We start from the raw sequence: 16,080 nt of genomic DNA, 5'->3' as shown, positions 1-16,080 counted from the left end.
GTCCAACAGCAGATGTGGGGCTTGCATCGTGGACGGCCGTAAGCTATCCGCACAATGTTTTCCGCCAGCGGCACGGGGGAGACCTCCGCGAGCTCCGCTTTCCCCAAGACTGACAACGACAGCAGCGCTCCGGGGCGCACCGTCGCATTCATAGCACAGGCAGACCAGCCCGCCTGTACCAACGAAGGTTTTAGGCCTCCGACGAGCGGGAACTTGCTGTTGACAGACACGAGTGACCACCGACATACTTGTTGTCTAAGTGGTGTCGTATAGTAGCCGCTTGAACACGCGAGGGCCGGTTTCTTGCGTTCAAGGGGCGTACTCGTTCAAGTATTGAAGGGCTGAACGCGGCGGCGGGGCGTCGAGGCCCTTCGGGTACTGCATTGTTGTGCTGGTCCAAGCAATGCCACCGGGAAGGAACGTAGGCAAGTAGCAAAACTACTGCCGCGGTATTCCCCGATGTGAACGGTGTCTGAGTACATTCTGGTGTAAAGCCAGAATTTCCAGTGGAACACTACGGTCAGAGAAGAGTGGGAAGGGCCTATTTTATATCTCAAGGTAGCGCTCCAGCGCTAGCGACTGCCAAGTTCGCCACCTGATCGCAGTGAATGTAACTGCCTAGGAATACAAGTGGAGTAACGCACACAGCCATAGGCTGATCGTGTTATGAGATGCCTAAATCGTCCTCGCGGTGCGCTTCATGCAAACGCGCTCACCATGCACATGAACTCCAGTATTAGATGTGATGACAGAGGGAGGCTGATCGTGACCCGAGGCGCCTACATAGCCCTTACAGTCTCCTTTGTTGAAACGCAATCACACTTCACATGCCTCTCTATTAGTAGACATGATGACAGACTGAGTCTGTCCAGCACCACTTGGAAGCCGGAGATAGAGAGAAAGTCTTCTAGAAGTGACCAGGAACGGACGGAGACTTGTGCTATGAATATAAAAAAGATACCTACTTAATAATGTTCTACAAATCGACCGGGTAACGTTCCCTAAGTCTCTCACCAAAGATAAAGAACAGAATCGGAGCAGGCGCAAGCAGCAAGCTCACAAACGCAAACGTACTGATACCCCAACCATACCCCAGCTTCTCGAACAGCATGGGCGCAAAGATCGGGATAACACCTCCCACGACACTACGGAACACAGTACCAGCAGCGATGGCACTAGCCGCGTACTTCTCAAAGCTGTCGATGAAGTAGTTCTGCGTACTGTTCAAAATCATGACTTGTCCGATACCGTAGAAGAAGGTCGCAGAGATGGATGCAAACCAGTGCGTGTGCTTCTGTACTGCCCAAGCGAACCAAAACAGCGACATGGGGATGAAAACGGAGCCGATGTTTGCCAATGGGAGGCGGAATTCAGGTCGCGCCTTCTCGTGGTTCTTCGCCGTGAGCGTCTTGTACACGGTGTCGATGCGTGGGACGAGGAACCAGACTGCGAAGAGGAATCCAGATCCAGGGCCTAGATACAACAATCCGACCTGCTCAGTGGAGAAACCGTAGTCGTCCTGGTATATGGGTTGCATGTTCGTGTAGATGCTGTATGTTGTGCCGAAGATGAGCGCTTGGTATACAGCCATGACCGCGACGATGGGCTGCGCAAAGATCTTCGGAGGGCGCTTGAGAGCCTGCGTGAGCTTCTCGTTCAGCGGCCGTGTATCTTCGCCCTCGTACGAGTACTTCGTGCCGTCCCACTCATTGCTCTGGGACTCGAATTCCGCCTTCTTCGCATTCAGTATGACAGGCGCATATGTTTCCCGGAGGAAGAAGTATCCAGCCAAAGTGTTGACGAAGCACACGATGGTCATGATCCAAAAGACCCAGCGCCAGTTCAATCGCTGTACGATGATACCGCCAAACAACGGTCCCAGGGTAGGTCCAAGCAACGGGCCCAACAGGTACCAGCCAAAGACTCCAGCTCTTTCGCTTGGTAAGAACATGTCACTGATCGTGCCGCCACCATTCGCTATGCCAACGCTACCAAAGAAGCCAGCAATGCTCCGTACCGTTATGAGGAAGGCGATGTTCGGCGCGAGCGCGGCGGGTATTTGTAGCAGGGTGAAGATGGAGAAGCACACGAGGTATATCTTCCTCCGTCCAAACGTCTCGGACAGCGGCGCGAGGATCAAGGGACCGATTCCGAGCATGACTACGAAGCCGGTGGTTGTTCCAATAACGGCCGTCGTGCTGCATTTGAGGTCTTCGGCGATCTGCGCGATGCCGGGCGTGAACATGGAGGATACGAGGGGGCTGAGGACTGCCACGAGTGTTAGTATACATCATGTAAAGGCGACGGGAGTGTATGTACTGGACATGAGGGCTATGACAGCCACGTTGGCCATCTTGCGCCATCGCGCCCATTCTCGCGGGTTTTCGTCATTCGAAAGGTCTCCAATGCGAAGATGCTGTCACGAGTTAGCAAACGCAGAGAAAACGCGTGCGCAAGAAAACTTACAGTCCGCGGTTCGCCTTCCTCACTCCATCTTTGTTGCAGCAGCGGTGCGCGCTCGCCCTGTGAAGACATGATCACCGTAGTACGAGGGATGGGTTGTGGTCGTGTAACAAAGAGGAAGCCCACCCAAAGAATTTTGAGGGTCGCGTCCCAGCCTTCAGCATGACAGTGGGCGTCATCGTAAATAAGCAGCCGTTACCTTTAACCGTGTTTGGGCGCGTTGTGGACATCTGAGCTTTGGAGCGTCATCGATCGCCGCCGCGGAGGGCTGGATCGATAAATCCATGTTTCGGCTACCTGCAGCCATGGCCAATGAGATCAATTCACTACAACGACATCTTGCGAAGCTGGACTTTAGAGCTAGGGATAGATTGTGGTTTGCTTTGGTATTTCCATTACAAATGAAAGTATTGAAAGGATTTATTGTATTGTATTGATTATATTTGCACGCATATTAGATGTTTCCTTCCACCATCCTCCAACTTTACAATAAAGTTCGTTCAAGCCACTTCAAAAGCATCCATATCCCCTGTCGGCAGGTCAGGTACACCCACTGCGCATCTCGCTGCATCAATCATTACCTCCACAACCTCAGGTGGATAGCTCCTCTTGAGGACCACTCTCACAAACTCGCTCAAGAGGTTCAGTCCCATATCACCAATTTGCTCATCCGTCAACATCTCATACTCGCCTTCCTTCAGATCCATTCTCGCTAATCGACGCTGAAGCAGGATGTTGTAGACCATGGTTATGCGATCCGTGTTCTTTTTGTTGGAACGACTGTGGAAGTGTGAACTGCGCACAGCTTCGGTCTCGCGTGTCATGTCTACCCAGGCTATCTGTCCTTGCAGTATTTGCGCTGCTTCGTTGGTGGGAAAGATGTCGAAGTGATGGCGAAGGACGTGCAAAGCAATCAGGGAGCCAGCCAGATCTTGAGTGTAGCTGAAGCAATGCATGATGAGTGATGTGATTGCTCCACTATCTGCGCCTGCCAGACCCATACGAAAGCGGTCGGCGTCGTAGCGGCTGCGACTGAGCGTCCACCAGCTGATCATCTCTGCTAGTAGCTCACGAGGGGTGGGCAGCCCTGGCTTGTCGCGATTTGTAGGGTCGCCGAGCGCCAGGCGGAGCGTTTTCCAAAGACAACGTATGCTTGCACCATTAGGGAAGACACCTGCGTCGCCTTCTTGCGGTTCAGTCAGAGTCTTGTAGATCATCCATGCTTCGCTGTAGGCACCTTGGCGGCATTTGTTGTCCATGAGAACGTTCATGATGGTTGCATTGGGCTCAAGTGTCGTTTCTTTGAGCTGACGGGACAGATAATCGACGTGTTCCCATTGCAGACTCTTAGCGTGGTGCTGCATGATAAGCGCAAATGTTGTGACGTTTGCAGGAGGAGCACGTTGAACGATGTCGATACTTTTGTTATGAGTATCAGCGGTTCTTCTGTCAATGATGTCCGCCATTGTGTCTCGACGAAGATCACGTTGTTGCGGTAATGTGCGAGCTGCTTCGATCATGCGCCAACCAATGTCTTCGGCTTTCAGAACGTTCGGACTCTCTTTGGTCCGTATCAACGCTTTGAGGAGCATGTTGAAGTGGAACGTTTGCGGTTTGTAGCCTCGCTTGAGCATCATCTCCATGACCTGAGCGGCTACCAACGGCGCCTGCCTAACAACGGCCGCCTTCATCCAGTCACCGAATAGATGGCCGTGATAAGCAGGCGGTAGCACGGATATAGCATCAAAAGCGATACTAGTCATTGCCGCTATATCAGTTCCGAGTCGATACAGCATGTGCAGTCTCTTCAGAACTTGTTCAACTCGTTCTCCGGTGCCGCTAGTTGCCAGATAGCCCTCCCTGACCATATCCCGGAACACCTGTTTGGCGTAGCCTAGGTTTCGGGATTCCAAGAAGCCCACAAGCCAAGCGTCGTAGTCCTTGATCGAGCGCGCATCGCCCTTCTTCTCTTTCATTGAGACATAGATCTGTTTTGCCAGATCATGGTGCTCTTGAAGTTCGGAACTCGTGTGAGCACGGAAGACGATCATCATGACGGAAGTGTCCCAACTCGGGTATAACCTGAATAGCTCTTCCATGATGCTCCGGCTGAGGTCTAGATTCCCCGCAAGCGCATGGAGCTTAGCCCCGACCTCCAGATGCTCTGGCTTGAAATCCTGTCGTATGCCGTCAAATCCCAACGTGTGATCCTCTTCCCATTCTCTGAGAGCTTGGTCTTCTCTACCAGAGAGAAAGGTGCTCTCTAGATCTCTGGCCCGCTGCCCGGCCGTTGTAGTCCTTCCAGCCTTGTCCATGTCACGGTATAGTTGTGCCATGTGTGCCGTGCGATTCGAATTGGTGGATGAGTCGACAGATTGTGTACTCCAGAGCAGGTCCCAGGCTCTTTCTGGAAGACGTGCTATGAGTGTCGGGTCAGAGGCCTTGGCCAAAGAGTACGCCCGCCAGAGGGGCGCGCGTAGGCTGGCGTCGCGGCCATTGGTGCTGTTGACCAACTCCAATACTCGGTCCAGTCTCTTGACAGCTAGACGCCTTCCAGGAGCACTGAGCCCAGGCGTGACAATGGATATGTGTGCATCTCTGAGCTGCTCGCGCTCCAAACTTCGGTTGGGGTCATAGACAGGGTTTTCGGCCGTCTTCGTTGACTCAATCACCGCCGTAGCGGGTCGCGTAGATTTGTGTAGAGTGGGATCCCATCGCGGGAAATATGTTGGTATTACTCGAGGGAGCGTTCGTAGAGCGCGCGATTGAAACGGAGTGGAGTGTGGAAGGCATCGCAGTCGATGAAGCGCAAGCATGAGCGAGCGCTTTCTGCAGGTAGCAAGAGCACGAGGCGGTAACAGTTTTACCGCATCTAATGGGTATGTTTGCAGGATCTCAAAGGTCGAACAATTACGAAATAGCAGCCAGCCATGACTTGTTATGTTACGTGCATGTCTCGCCCGCCGCAAGGCTCAGATGGCGCTAGCGTTATCGATAACTGTGACGGCCTGTGGTAACTTTGCAGACACCCGTGGGCTGTAATCGACGGGCTTACAGAAGTTACCTAATTGGGAAAACGCCAAGCAGCGCACCACACCAACGTCAAGTCTATGTGGGCATTGCATTCTCCGTCTGCCAAATTGCTCGAGATTGTTGTCACACTATTGTGTAGAAGATTCCAGTTCTTCCTCGAGTAACCCCATGAAGGTGAAAGCTCAATGAAAAAAATGTAGACCCTGTATACCTAGGTACAACACAAGTCGAGTAACGGACAAGGGCATTGCGCTGGCAGACTACGCACCATCACGACAAAAGTTCCCAGCGAAGCACGTTCCGGCACTGAGGCCTGTGAATCGCTCTCCATACGTGGCAGGGAGACGTCTATGCATACGGATATGCTCGTTTCTCCAAGAGACCATGATTCAAACGAGCCAGCTTGTAAGAATCCCCCGTCCAAACCAGGACCGGCGCCAAAGTTGCCAGGGCCACATAACTAGCGCCCGAAGGCATTCGTATGATCGGAAGCCCACGACAGAACTCGACGGTGAAGCACTTGGTGAAGTGCCCACCAGCGGTGTCACGGCGCGCTCGATATACGCGCCATCTTCCGCTCGCCCAAATGCACAGTCGAGACACCTTGATATACGGCTGTTTTTGTTGCATGCATCGCTCGCGCTGGTGCAAGCAGATGCCACCAAAGGCGAGCCCGAAGGTAGCGAAGCTAGCCTTCTACTCATTCCAAAGGTGCAGGCGGTGTCTGAAGGTGTGATGCGACAAGGCCATCCGGATGACCCTATCTCTTGAGTGTAGTTCTGGGATTTTAGCGGAAGAGAGCGAGGGGATTACTCACCATGATCCACTAAGTTAGTCTGAAGAGTCGATAGTTCTATTGCGATAGTTCTGCGATCTACCGAAGTGTTGGCAGAGAAGCGGGCCAGTTGGTAATGAAGAAGGGAGAGTCAGAGGGGAGGACAGCGGGGATCTTATGGGTAGTGGTAGCCTGCGCTAGTCTCGCGCAATGACCAGCCAAAGATGGGACGGTGAAGGGGTGTTCAAGTTGAGTGTTCGCATAGAACGCCAGGGAAACCAAAAGAGGGAAATTCCTGGAGCCGGTTAAGAATGCAATTTATAATTCACGTCTTCTCAGCTACTTTTGGCGTCGTCTATTCTCCCACACCATACAAACTCCCCACCGTGCTGAGCCTCCGCGAAAGACGACTCCATCCCCCTCCCCGCGAACATTGTCTAAGCACCTCCCTGACCCAGATGGTATCCCCAGCAATGTCTTGGTTGACATATGTGTTTGCAGAATACGATGCTAATCCCCGGTTGTCCTTGAGGTGCTGTTGGTGAGGTTTAGAACTTGAATCACACTCTGGACCACCTGTTCAACCACTGAAAATTGCATGTCGACCTCATAGTACACTATGAGCCACCTATTCGATCACTGAAAGTTGTATGTAGTACTCTGGCCGTTGACGAAATCGGCGTATATTCTTAGGCTCCACATGTCCACTTACAGGCCTAGAGGATTGCTGGCCGAACCACCTCCCTTACCGGACCCTCCTGAGAGGCCAGGCACACCTGGCCTACTAGCCATGGATGCCATACCTCCTACGCCACTTGTGCTCAGACCGAGAGGGTTCTTGTTCGTGGTCGACCGACTGCCGGGAGCGCCAGTGATGTCTTTGAGGGAGTTGCCGTACTCTCGGACCATGTCGCCCCAAGTGCGGGATGAGTTCGCAATACTATGGCATGTCAGTCAGGGAAACTACTGCAGGATGTGGTGTATTACCTCGCGCCAGCGCCTCGCCCTGCCCCAGCAACACCACTGCCTGCCGCTGTCACGACTGCACCGGCAGCATTGCCGATACCAGTCGTTGCGGCGCCGACAGCACTTCCAATGCCTGATGATGCGGCACTGAGACCTTTGTTGATCCAACCTTGTTGCTGTGGCTGTTGAACAGGCTTCTTTGCTGGTGTTGGTACAGCTTTCTTTTGACCGACAGCTGTGACGGGCTTCTTCGCTGCGACATTTGTGACGGGCTTCTTAGGGGCCGTGGTCACGGGCTTCTTCTGCATGACGGTGTTGACAGGCTTCTTTGGAGGCTGAACGGCTGGCGCCTTGACAGGTGTTTTCTTGACTGGGGCTGTTACTGGTGTCTTCTTCGCCGTCGACGTGACGGGCGTCTTCTTGGTGCCAATGGGTTGCGCGACCATGGTGAGACGTTGATTCAGTGCTTTTCTTAAGGTTGCTCGGTTTGTATCAAGTGTATTGAGTCTAATCAGGTCTTAGATCGGATATTGAGTATGTATGGAGATATCTAGGGAGCATCTCGACCCAATCTCTTTTGATGCACAGAAAGTTGGCAAGCTGCTATGCCTGCCGCACATGTGGCGCAGATGATGTCAGGCACGGGAACGTGGGGCGCGCTTGCCCCAGATGGAATTAAGGTTGCCTTAGCGTGACCCGCGCGCGAAACGTCGAGACCCTGGATCCATGTTTCGCATCGTCAACACTTTGATGTCTGCCAGATGGCACCGCCGTCCCATCTCTCTATACAGCCCAATTCTACGTCCCGCTTTGTTTAATCATTTTCGTCTTCTCCGCTACTTTGAATTGTGATCGTATCTGGCTGATAGGCCCTCTAAACCTCCGGAGTGTGGAGCTGTGAATGTGAACGAACACCCACGCTCACCGCACGCGACCCTGCCCGCCATGAGCCGCATTCACCTGTGGTAAACAGCGTGGAACGTCATAACAGAACTGTAAGTGCGATTTGTCTCCCAAACACCAACATGCCGCAATAACACCACAACGCCATGCTCGGCGACGAAGCGGTGTTTAAATTGAAGCGGTCGGTGAGCGACGGCGACCATCTCATCCCCATGGGAGAGGTGACCCCACCTCGCTCACTGGACAGCACACCAGCGACACGATCCAGTCGCTCCTTCTCGATTTCCAAGCTGACAGACTCAATCAAAGGGAAGATAGCCAACTCATCCCGCTCCTCCCGCTCCTCTCGCACCCCTTCCATCGACAAGCGCGACATCTCGAGTCCGATATTAGACCACAGAAGCCCGCTGTGCCCGCCTACGCCGAAGCCAAGGCTTGCTATTGCTCTCCCGGAAACGCCTGTCCCGCGACGACCTCTATCACGATCCAGTCCCGGCACCATCAAGCCTGGCCGCCCGAATTCTACCGCACGACACTCGTACTCTGCCTCTGACCCCACCAATTACATATCGCCCGGTCGACGTCCACGTCAACCTGATCGCCCGCCCCCGCCTCTACCAATCGCAACCAGCTTCGAGAGCACAACCGGAACCCTAGTGGACAGTCCGTTGGAGCGCATAGCAGAGTCGCCCTTCGAGCCGCAAGAAGACGCCCCAACCGAACGGCTTCACCTCGACAAAGTATACAGATATCTCAGAGACATGGAACCTGCACGACTGCAGCCGCCCATGATGGGTGGCACCAAGGGGCGTGCTATGCAACAGGCAAAGGATATGGAGCTCCTGGTTGCAGAGAGAGCCAAGCGGGGTGGTGAGGAACCACCGCCATACGACTTCTACGAGCTTATTGGCAAGGGTGCATATGGCCGCGTTTACAAAGGGTGGGTATCATGCAGCGAACCCCAGAACACTCGCTGACACTACAAAGAAAGAGTCGAAATACCGGCGCGCTTGTTGCCATCAAGATCATCGAGATCGATAAGGTTGACTACGAGGAGATGACACACAAGAACCTTCAGGACACACTTAAGGAGATCGATATCCTGCAGCAACTCAGAGATAGCAAGGCACGACCCTACGTCAACATCATCGAGGAGGCCAGGCCTGTCCATAATGAACTCTGGATTGTCAGCGAGTATGCCAGTGGTGGTAGTGTCAACACGTTGATGAAGCCTACGGCTATGACCAAGGACCCTGGACCTGGACTGGCGGAGAAATTCATCATACCCATTGCACGTGAATTGGCGCAAGGTCTCAAGTACATCCATGAAGCTGGTGTGCTACATCGAGATCTGAAATGTGAGTAGTGTTGGTTTTGCCGTTCTCAATCCTTGCTGACCAAATCCAGCCAACAACGTTCTTATACTCGAAGACGGCCGGGTACAACTTTGTGACTTCGGTGTCTCTAACACCCTGGAACCAGAAAGATCGAAGCGCTCGACTATCGTTGGTACACCTTTTTGGATGGCGCCTGAACTGCAAAAGGAATGGGTAAAGGATGCGGACCCGCACAGCTTAATGCAGCCCAAGGAGATATCCTACGGAAACGAGGTTGATATCTGGGCCTACGCTTGCACTGTCTATGAGATGGCCTGCGGTTATCCACCTCATCACAAGATTGGGCAGTTCGACTTGCCAACGGCGGGTGTTCCTGTGCTTGAAGGTGATCGCTTTTCCCAAGAACTAAAGGATTTCCTAGCTTTCGTCTTCCAGCCAGAGCCGCAGGATCGACCAACACCCGACCAGATCCTGGAGCACCCATACCTTGCGGACACTACCAAGATGTATCCGACTGTGTCGCTCGTCAAGTTGGTTGAAGACTATTATGTCTGGGAGCAACAGGGCGGTGCACGCCAGTCGCTCTTCAACCCGTACGGTGCTCAAGCACCAGACCCGCTTGCCCCAGAGGAGGAAGACGACGAAGACGATGATTGGTCTTTCAACGTATCAGAAGAATTTGAGCAAGAACATGCACCACAGTTTGGCGATCCCTTTGCGGGTGGGGCCGGACAGGGCTTCAACGGAATGGGTCTACCACCTATCGCAGATATGGGACGTTTCGAACAGCTCCAGGCTAGGTTCAAGGAGGAGTCTATCGTCCGAGGACAGAAACGTCTGAATAAGCTATTCGATACGAACACGACACCATACCGGTACAGCGCAGTCGATATGCCAGATCCTCCGAATGGCCGCCCACCCTCCGACTTGGTTCTCCGCGACTTCAATCCTGGCGCGCCCAACCGCGAGACCGTCATTGACTTGGACTTTTCGATGCCATCAGCAGATGAGATCCCCAGTATCGATCTGGGTGAGGTGCCGACCATCCGCGCGAACCGCATGAAGAGCATCATACGTGAGATGGAGGAAGAAGAGGAGCGCCGAGATGCTTTCAATGAGGAAGATGAGATGACTAAACGAGCCACGAAAGACTGGACCTTCCCCAGCATGAATGACGAGAATCGCAAGACCATGGAATGGTCCTTCCCCTCGGAACAACCAAATCGAAAGACGATGGAGTGGTCGTTTCCTGCTGAGCAGCAGCATAATCGCAAGACAATGGAATGGTCTTTTCCGGCGCAACCTCAGAAGCCAAATCGACGCACAGTAGAATGGACATTCGACGCAGCGATGGCGGAGGCCAATAATGAGCCCAGGAATCGCGCATCAAATCGGATCTCTCGACGACGCGAGACGAAAGAGTGGACGTTCCCCAAGCAGGACGACAATCGCAAGACTCAAGACTTTGCCTTCCCCATGGGTAGTCCGAAGGAGCCACGGCGCGGTCAGCACACGAAGACGGACTCATCTTCACCAATCCTCGCATCTGGATTCCGACCAACCCTGCGACACGCCCAAACAGCGCCTGTTGACCCTATTGATGACTATCCCGAGATGATCAGCTCTGCGCCCGGATCTCCTCTTCGTTCGTCCATGATTGACCTCGATATGGCAATGGTGCAGGACTACCGTCCATCCACGTCTGGCTCTGATATTGTCACAGCGGGAATCGACCGTATGAATGATAACCCATTCAACCTTGAGGACCAGGTACAGCTATCACAGAACAACCACCGCGCTTCTTTCCACATGAAGTCGCAGTCGGAACCGAACCAGGCCGTGCCAGGCCTACTGACACCACAGCAATACGATGAGCAAGGCCATCCTACAAACCAGGACCCACACCACCCCAGCATGCACGCTCGAGGCGTCAGCTCAGCGAGCCAGGTACAATCACAGGCGAAACCAGCACCCAGCTCCGGCCAATACCACCGCGGAAACCAGCGCTCCCAGCAAATCATCTGGGACGGCTGGTCGCATAACATGGCCTACGGACTAAGCAGCGACGACCAATCACCTCCCATGAGCGTGACAACCGACACCTCGCTCGAAGAAGAAGACGTAGACGACCTCTGGGACACATTCGAGCGCCTCAACCTCGCCGCACAACGTCGTCCGATGGGCCAAGCTTCCGCCCCCCTCCGTTCCTCGCGCAGAACCGACTCTACATCCACCACCCTCACTTCCACCACCTACACCCTCGACTCCGACACCGACGACTCGTACCACCACGGCAACACGTACTCTTCCTCCTCAGACTTTGATCAGCAAGACGCTCCGCGCTACAGCCGCAAGTCCACCACCGTCAGCGTCGGTCCGAACGGGAAGCCGCTCGTCGATTTCCCCGTCCCGACTGGGCCTGAAGTAGAGGCACTGTTGGGCGTGGACATGGATGCAAGGGTTATGGCTGATATGCTACTGAAGAGTGCGGTGGAGTTGAGGGACGGCACGAGGGCTAGTAGGGACCTGCTGAGGGCGATGCGGTTACAGGATGTGGAAGGCGAGGGCGACGATGATGATGAAGGTGCGGATGAGGAGATGAGAGGGGGTACTGTCAGGCTGAGGGGGCCTACATGAATTTACGATGAAATGATGCCGGTTATAGGAATGAGGCGTCGGGCGACACTAAGCAGTCTTTGCTGGAGTTCGGCTGGGTCTTTGACGAAGTTCATCCGGACTGTCCTTTTCCGTTAAGGAAATACTAGGACGGGATACATTCCAATTGGAACATGAAGAACCGTTCAGCCTGCCACTCTATCGTGATCCTAACATGGGCATTGATGGGTGATAACGCCAGTCTCACCGTCACCAACAAACAAAGCTCTAAACCGAGTAGTTCTGGTTATCAAATTTTTCATTTCATTCTCTCTTCGAGTATGTATAAACGTAAACGTGCCTCTACCAGGCAAATCAACCAGCTGACCCAAACATCAAACGCTCAATCATACATGTAAAAAAAAGCTCAACCAACAAAGATACCCAGGCCATATGTGAAGCAGGCCGTCAATCATAAAAGAGACGCTACCAAGCTATGCCCCTTTTTGTTCCCTGACCAGCGCCGAGCAGAAAATCGCTGCTCTTGATGCTTTCCCGCTCCCAATATACGCCGTAAATGCAATGCACAAGAGATTCATCATAGACTAGCTTCCGTACTACCGTCGTCAAGGTCGTCGGGGTTTGCGACGCCATTTTCATCCTCGGATTCCGCCTCTGATGTGCTGTCGCTGTCGTCATCAGCCTCATCTTCGTCATCGTCTTCATCGTCGTCCTCGTCCTCTTCATCCTCATCTTCGTCGTCTTTTTCAACGGGCATACCGGGTACCGGCCGCCATGCTACGTAGTCGTGCTCGACCCAGCGCTTGCTCCGTGGGAGCACGTATGGGTCGAAAGGAAAGTATGCGTCCAGGAGGAAGGCCTCCTCGCCCTTCTTGCTTGTGAGAGCAGTTTCTCGGCCGCCGATACCGTTGAGGTACGCACTGGCCAGACTGCGAGACAGTCGTACACGCTTGTTTGTCTCTACCAGCGTATCGATGTATGTGAAGCGGAGGTGCTTGGCGATGCGACCGAACTGCTTGACGATTTCCGGTGCGCAGATTCTGAGTGGGTTCAGCTTGCAGAAGATGTTGCGGCGTATGATTTCGAGGGTCGACCGGTGCCACTGGAAGTCGCCTTCGTGGTACATGATGTCTGCGTCGGTGGGCAACGTGCCGTCGGGTGTGACGATGAGATCGCGCCACCGGAAGCAGAAGGCGTATAGCAGTGCCTGTACGATGGCGTAGTATGTGCCGTAGCGGCGTAGGTCTGGTCCGATGCACTTGGGCTCGTGTAATTTCCGCTGGTTCTCAAGCTGGAAGCATAGTGTGTCGAAGACGTCGCGAACAATGGAGCCAGGAACGTGCGCGCCGCGCGCGATGTAGGAGGCGAGGTAGGCACATGCGGCTGAGCGTAGTAGCGGGGATCGGTTCTGATCTATAGCCAGGTGCGAGCAGGTGTCTACGAACCGCCCCATGAATTCTGTCGAGATCTGGCTGAAGTGGAAGAGCACGAATTGAGTATGCCGTGAGCGGTAAGTCGGGATGATGATAGACTGGAACTGCGCGATGAGGATTTGGTAGGTGCGATCCATCTCTTGATAGTCGTTCCGTTCGAATACAGAGTCGTAATAGGAAAATTGCACGTCCATGACGGTGTCGAGCTTGAGCATCATGTCTCTGATGTCTTTGAGTCGCTGCTCTTCCGGGTCGAGGCTCTCCTCACTCGATTCGGAGCCGTCATCGCTCACGTCGTCGTCGTCTTCCTCATCGTTGATGGCCCCGTCCATAAGTCGCTCCTCCAAGTCGTCGTCAATCTCTTCCATGTCTACCTGCATCTGCGCGTCGATCTTGCATAGCTTGTCCGTCACGAGTGCCAAGATCTCGCCTCTGATTTCCGGCGCGTACTCTGTGACCTTGAAGATGTTCCGGATGTACTCGACGTGGACCTTTGCGGTGTCGTTGGAGAAGGGGAAGGTGCTGGAGATGACGGGCGCGAGGAAGGAACTCGCCATGGGACTGTATCGTAATATGCCCATGAGAGTCTCGTGTACGCGTGCTTGTAGGCGGACTCTTTGGATCGGCGGGTCGTCCTGCTGCCTGGCGTTGACGGAAGGCGCACTCAGGAACATGTCGACCAGCATCTGCAGCACGGTCGACATGTAGCTGGACTGCACTGACAGCAGCCTGCGCAGAAAGATTCGGTAGGAGCGCAGGAAGTCTTCGTTACGCGCTATCCAACTGCAATCGATGACGGCATGCACCAGGCCCTTACAGTTGCCGTCGAGTTTTGGCGTGTGTTCGGTGAGTGCGATGAGGTACTTTTGCAAAAGTCGCGATAGCGGTGCACCTGTGGACGTTGGTGCTTCCTTGAAGAGGGCTTTGAGCCCATCGTAGGCCGCCTTGTCGCCTGTCGCATGCCTTTCGATGGCGCGCCGCACCTCCTCCCCCACCAGCTCCAGACTCTTCTCGTGGTGCTCGCTCAGTATCCGCACGTTGACTTCGGGGTGGAAAGTGACTCGGCGGCGTTTGAGCGTGTCTGGGGTCGCGTTCTCGGCGTCGGAAGAGTTGTCGATTTGCTTGCGTTTGAGGCTGCCACCCGCGCTCGGGGCGGCGGTGCCGAGAGTCCTGTTCATTGTGGCAAGAGCGACCATGTTGTGGGCAATGTGTTTGGCGAAGGGTTTACATCTGAGCAGGAGCGCGAGGTGTGGGAGATTGTCGTCCGTCGGTGGGCTGGTGAAATTGGCAGCGAGGACAGCGGGGGTGAACGCACGCGACTGTGCTGCGAAGTATTGAGCCCGAGAGAATTTCAGCGGGTCACTTAGGTAAGCCAGTAGTTCACCATGGTTCGCCGATCCAACACCCAATCACTGCAACAACGAATGATGCGATTTATTTGAAATTGTAGAAATGTATTGAGCTTCCTATTCATCACTTGCCTGTATCAGAACCGGATAACCACAGCTTCGCGAAGTCGATACAGACTGGTGGCTCACGCTGGCCCCACCACGCACTGTTCTTCTTCGCGCTTCGTTTGATCAAACAATGCGTTTCAGGCTTATAATACATTCTCTAGATCCTACCTGAGATCTTACCTCGAGGACTGGTGTCTTTTTGTTGTATGATCTACGAGCTCACATCTCACCGCATTGTGAAATGGCAATGTCTTGCACTGGCTTCCCTTCCGGGTTGGCTACTGTTCGCGTATTCTCGATCTTGGTGACAACGTCCATGCCTTCGATGACATTGCCGAAGACAACGTGCTTGCCGTTCAGATGAGGGGTGCCATTCTTCGCAGTGATGATGAAGAACTGGGAACCATTGGTGTTGGGACCTGAGTTCTGCAATAGTTAGTATGAGGACTCCACATAAGCTGTGAAAACCTACAGCCATGGATAGAAGACCGGGCTTGTCGTGTTTCAGGGTGAAGTTTTCATCGGCAAACTTCTCAGTCCCCCAGATAGTTCTTGAGCCAGTTCCGTTGCCATTTACAAAATCGCCGCCTTGGATCATGAACCCTTTGATCTATGTTCACTTAGCATGTGAAAGACAGTGCACTGTGATGCTACTTACGACGCGATGGAACTTGCAGCCTTTGTAGCCCTGCGGCTGTCCCCGGCTGTTCTTGGTCTCGCCCGTGCAGAACTGGCGGAAGTTTTCAGCAGTCTTTGGGACTACATCTCTGAACAGTTCCATCTTGATCCTCCCCAGCTTCTCCCCTGTTCGCTTATGTCAGTCACCATGGTCGGGTCGCGGGCGTTTGCCCAACTGTGGGCTAGGCCAAGAAAGACGCGTAGCAGATGGCGCGGGGTGAGGGGTAGCCACTACTGGGTCACATGGGTGGATGCATACCTCCTAGGGTGATGTCGAAGAAGACGATTGGGTTGGGCTCGGCAGTCTCCGCCATGGGTGCGGCAGTGCAGTGCTTGAAGAGCGGACTAGTGACGTTGGACGGGCTTTGGCAGTGATGATCGAGGGAGTCGCACGGTAAGTGAAAAAGGCGTTCCGTCCA

The 16,080-nt window shown here is 53.8% G+C and overlaps 6 protein-coding genes across 6 annotated transcripts; 1 reads left to right on the top strand and 5 right to left on the bottom strand.

Annotated features, from left to right (window-relative positions):
• Positions 1-976: 976 nt before the first annotated feature.
• Positions 977-2,326, bottom strand: J4E83_006313 (uncharacterized protein; the record flags this gene model as incomplete). The annotated part of the gene is made up of 2 exons (XM_049333227.1): positions 977-2,268; positions 2,320-2,326. 2 exons carry the CDS (start codon positions 2,324-2,326, stop codon positions 977-979), a joined length of 1,299 nt encoding a protein of 432 aa, XP_049187917.1.
• A 637-nt stretch (positions 2,327-2,963) lies between these two features.
• On the bottom strand, positions 2,964-5,279 carry J4E83_006312 (uncharacterized protein; the record flags this gene model as incomplete). Its single annotated transcript, XM_049333226.1, has 1 exon — positions 2,964-5,279. One exon carries the CDS (start codon positions 5,277-5,279, stop codon positions 2,964-2,966), a length of 2,316 nt encoding a protein of 771 aa, XP_049187916.1.
• Positions 5,280-6,979: 1,700 nt separating this feature from the next.
• Positions 6,980-7,683, bottom strand: J4E83_006311 (uncharacterized protein; the record flags this gene model as incomplete). Its single annotated transcript, XM_049333225.1, has 2 exons — positions 6,980-7,211; positions 7,259-7,683. 2 exons carry the CDS (start codon positions 7,681-7,683, stop codon positions 6,980-6,982), a joined length of 657 nt encoding a protein of 218 aa, XP_049187915.1.
• A 603-nt stretch (positions 7,684-8,286) lies between these two features.
• J4E83_006310 (uncharacterized protein) lies at positions 8,287-12,114 on the top strand (the record flags this gene model as incomplete). The annotated part of the gene is made up of 3 exons (XM_049333224.1): positions 8,287-9,080; positions 9,128-9,498; positions 9,548-12,114. 3 exons carry the CDS (start codon positions 8,287-8,289, stop codon positions 12,112-12,114), a joined length of 3,732 nt encoding a protein of 1,243 aa, XP_049187914.1.
• Positions 12,115-12,670: 556 nt separating this feature from the next.
• On the bottom strand, positions 12,671-14,722 carry J4E83_006309 (uncharacterized protein; the record flags this gene model as incomplete). The annotated part of the gene is made up of 1 exon (XM_049333223.1): positions 12,671-14,722. One exon carries the CDS (start codon positions 14,720-14,722, stop codon positions 12,671-12,673), a length of 2,052 nt encoding a protein of 683 aa, XP_049187913.1.
• Positions 14,723-15,202: 480 nt separating this feature from the next.
• CYP3_2 (Peptidyl-prolyl cis-trans isomerase H) lies at positions 15,203-15,975 on the bottom strand (the record flags this gene model as incomplete). The annotated part of the gene is made up of 4 exons (XM_049333222.1): positions 15,203-15,409; positions 15,456-15,593; positions 15,642-15,787; positions 15,921-15,975. 4 exons carry the CDS (start codon positions 15,973-15,975, stop codon positions 15,203-15,205), a joined length of 546 nt encoding a protein of 181 aa, XP_049187912.1.
• Positions 15,976-16,080: the final 105 nt, after the last annotated feature.

The sequence above is a fragment of the Alternaria metachromatica genome (genome assembly GCF_023757995.1).
Source record: "Alternaria metachromatica strain BMP 0045 chromosome Unknown scaffold_13, whole genome shotgun sequence".
Lineage (NCBI taxonomy): Eukaryota > Fungi > Ascomycota > Dothideomycetes > Pleosporales > Pleosporaceae > Alternaria > Alternaria metachromatica.
This window is presented reverse-complemented; position numbering and strand designations above follow the sequence as displayed.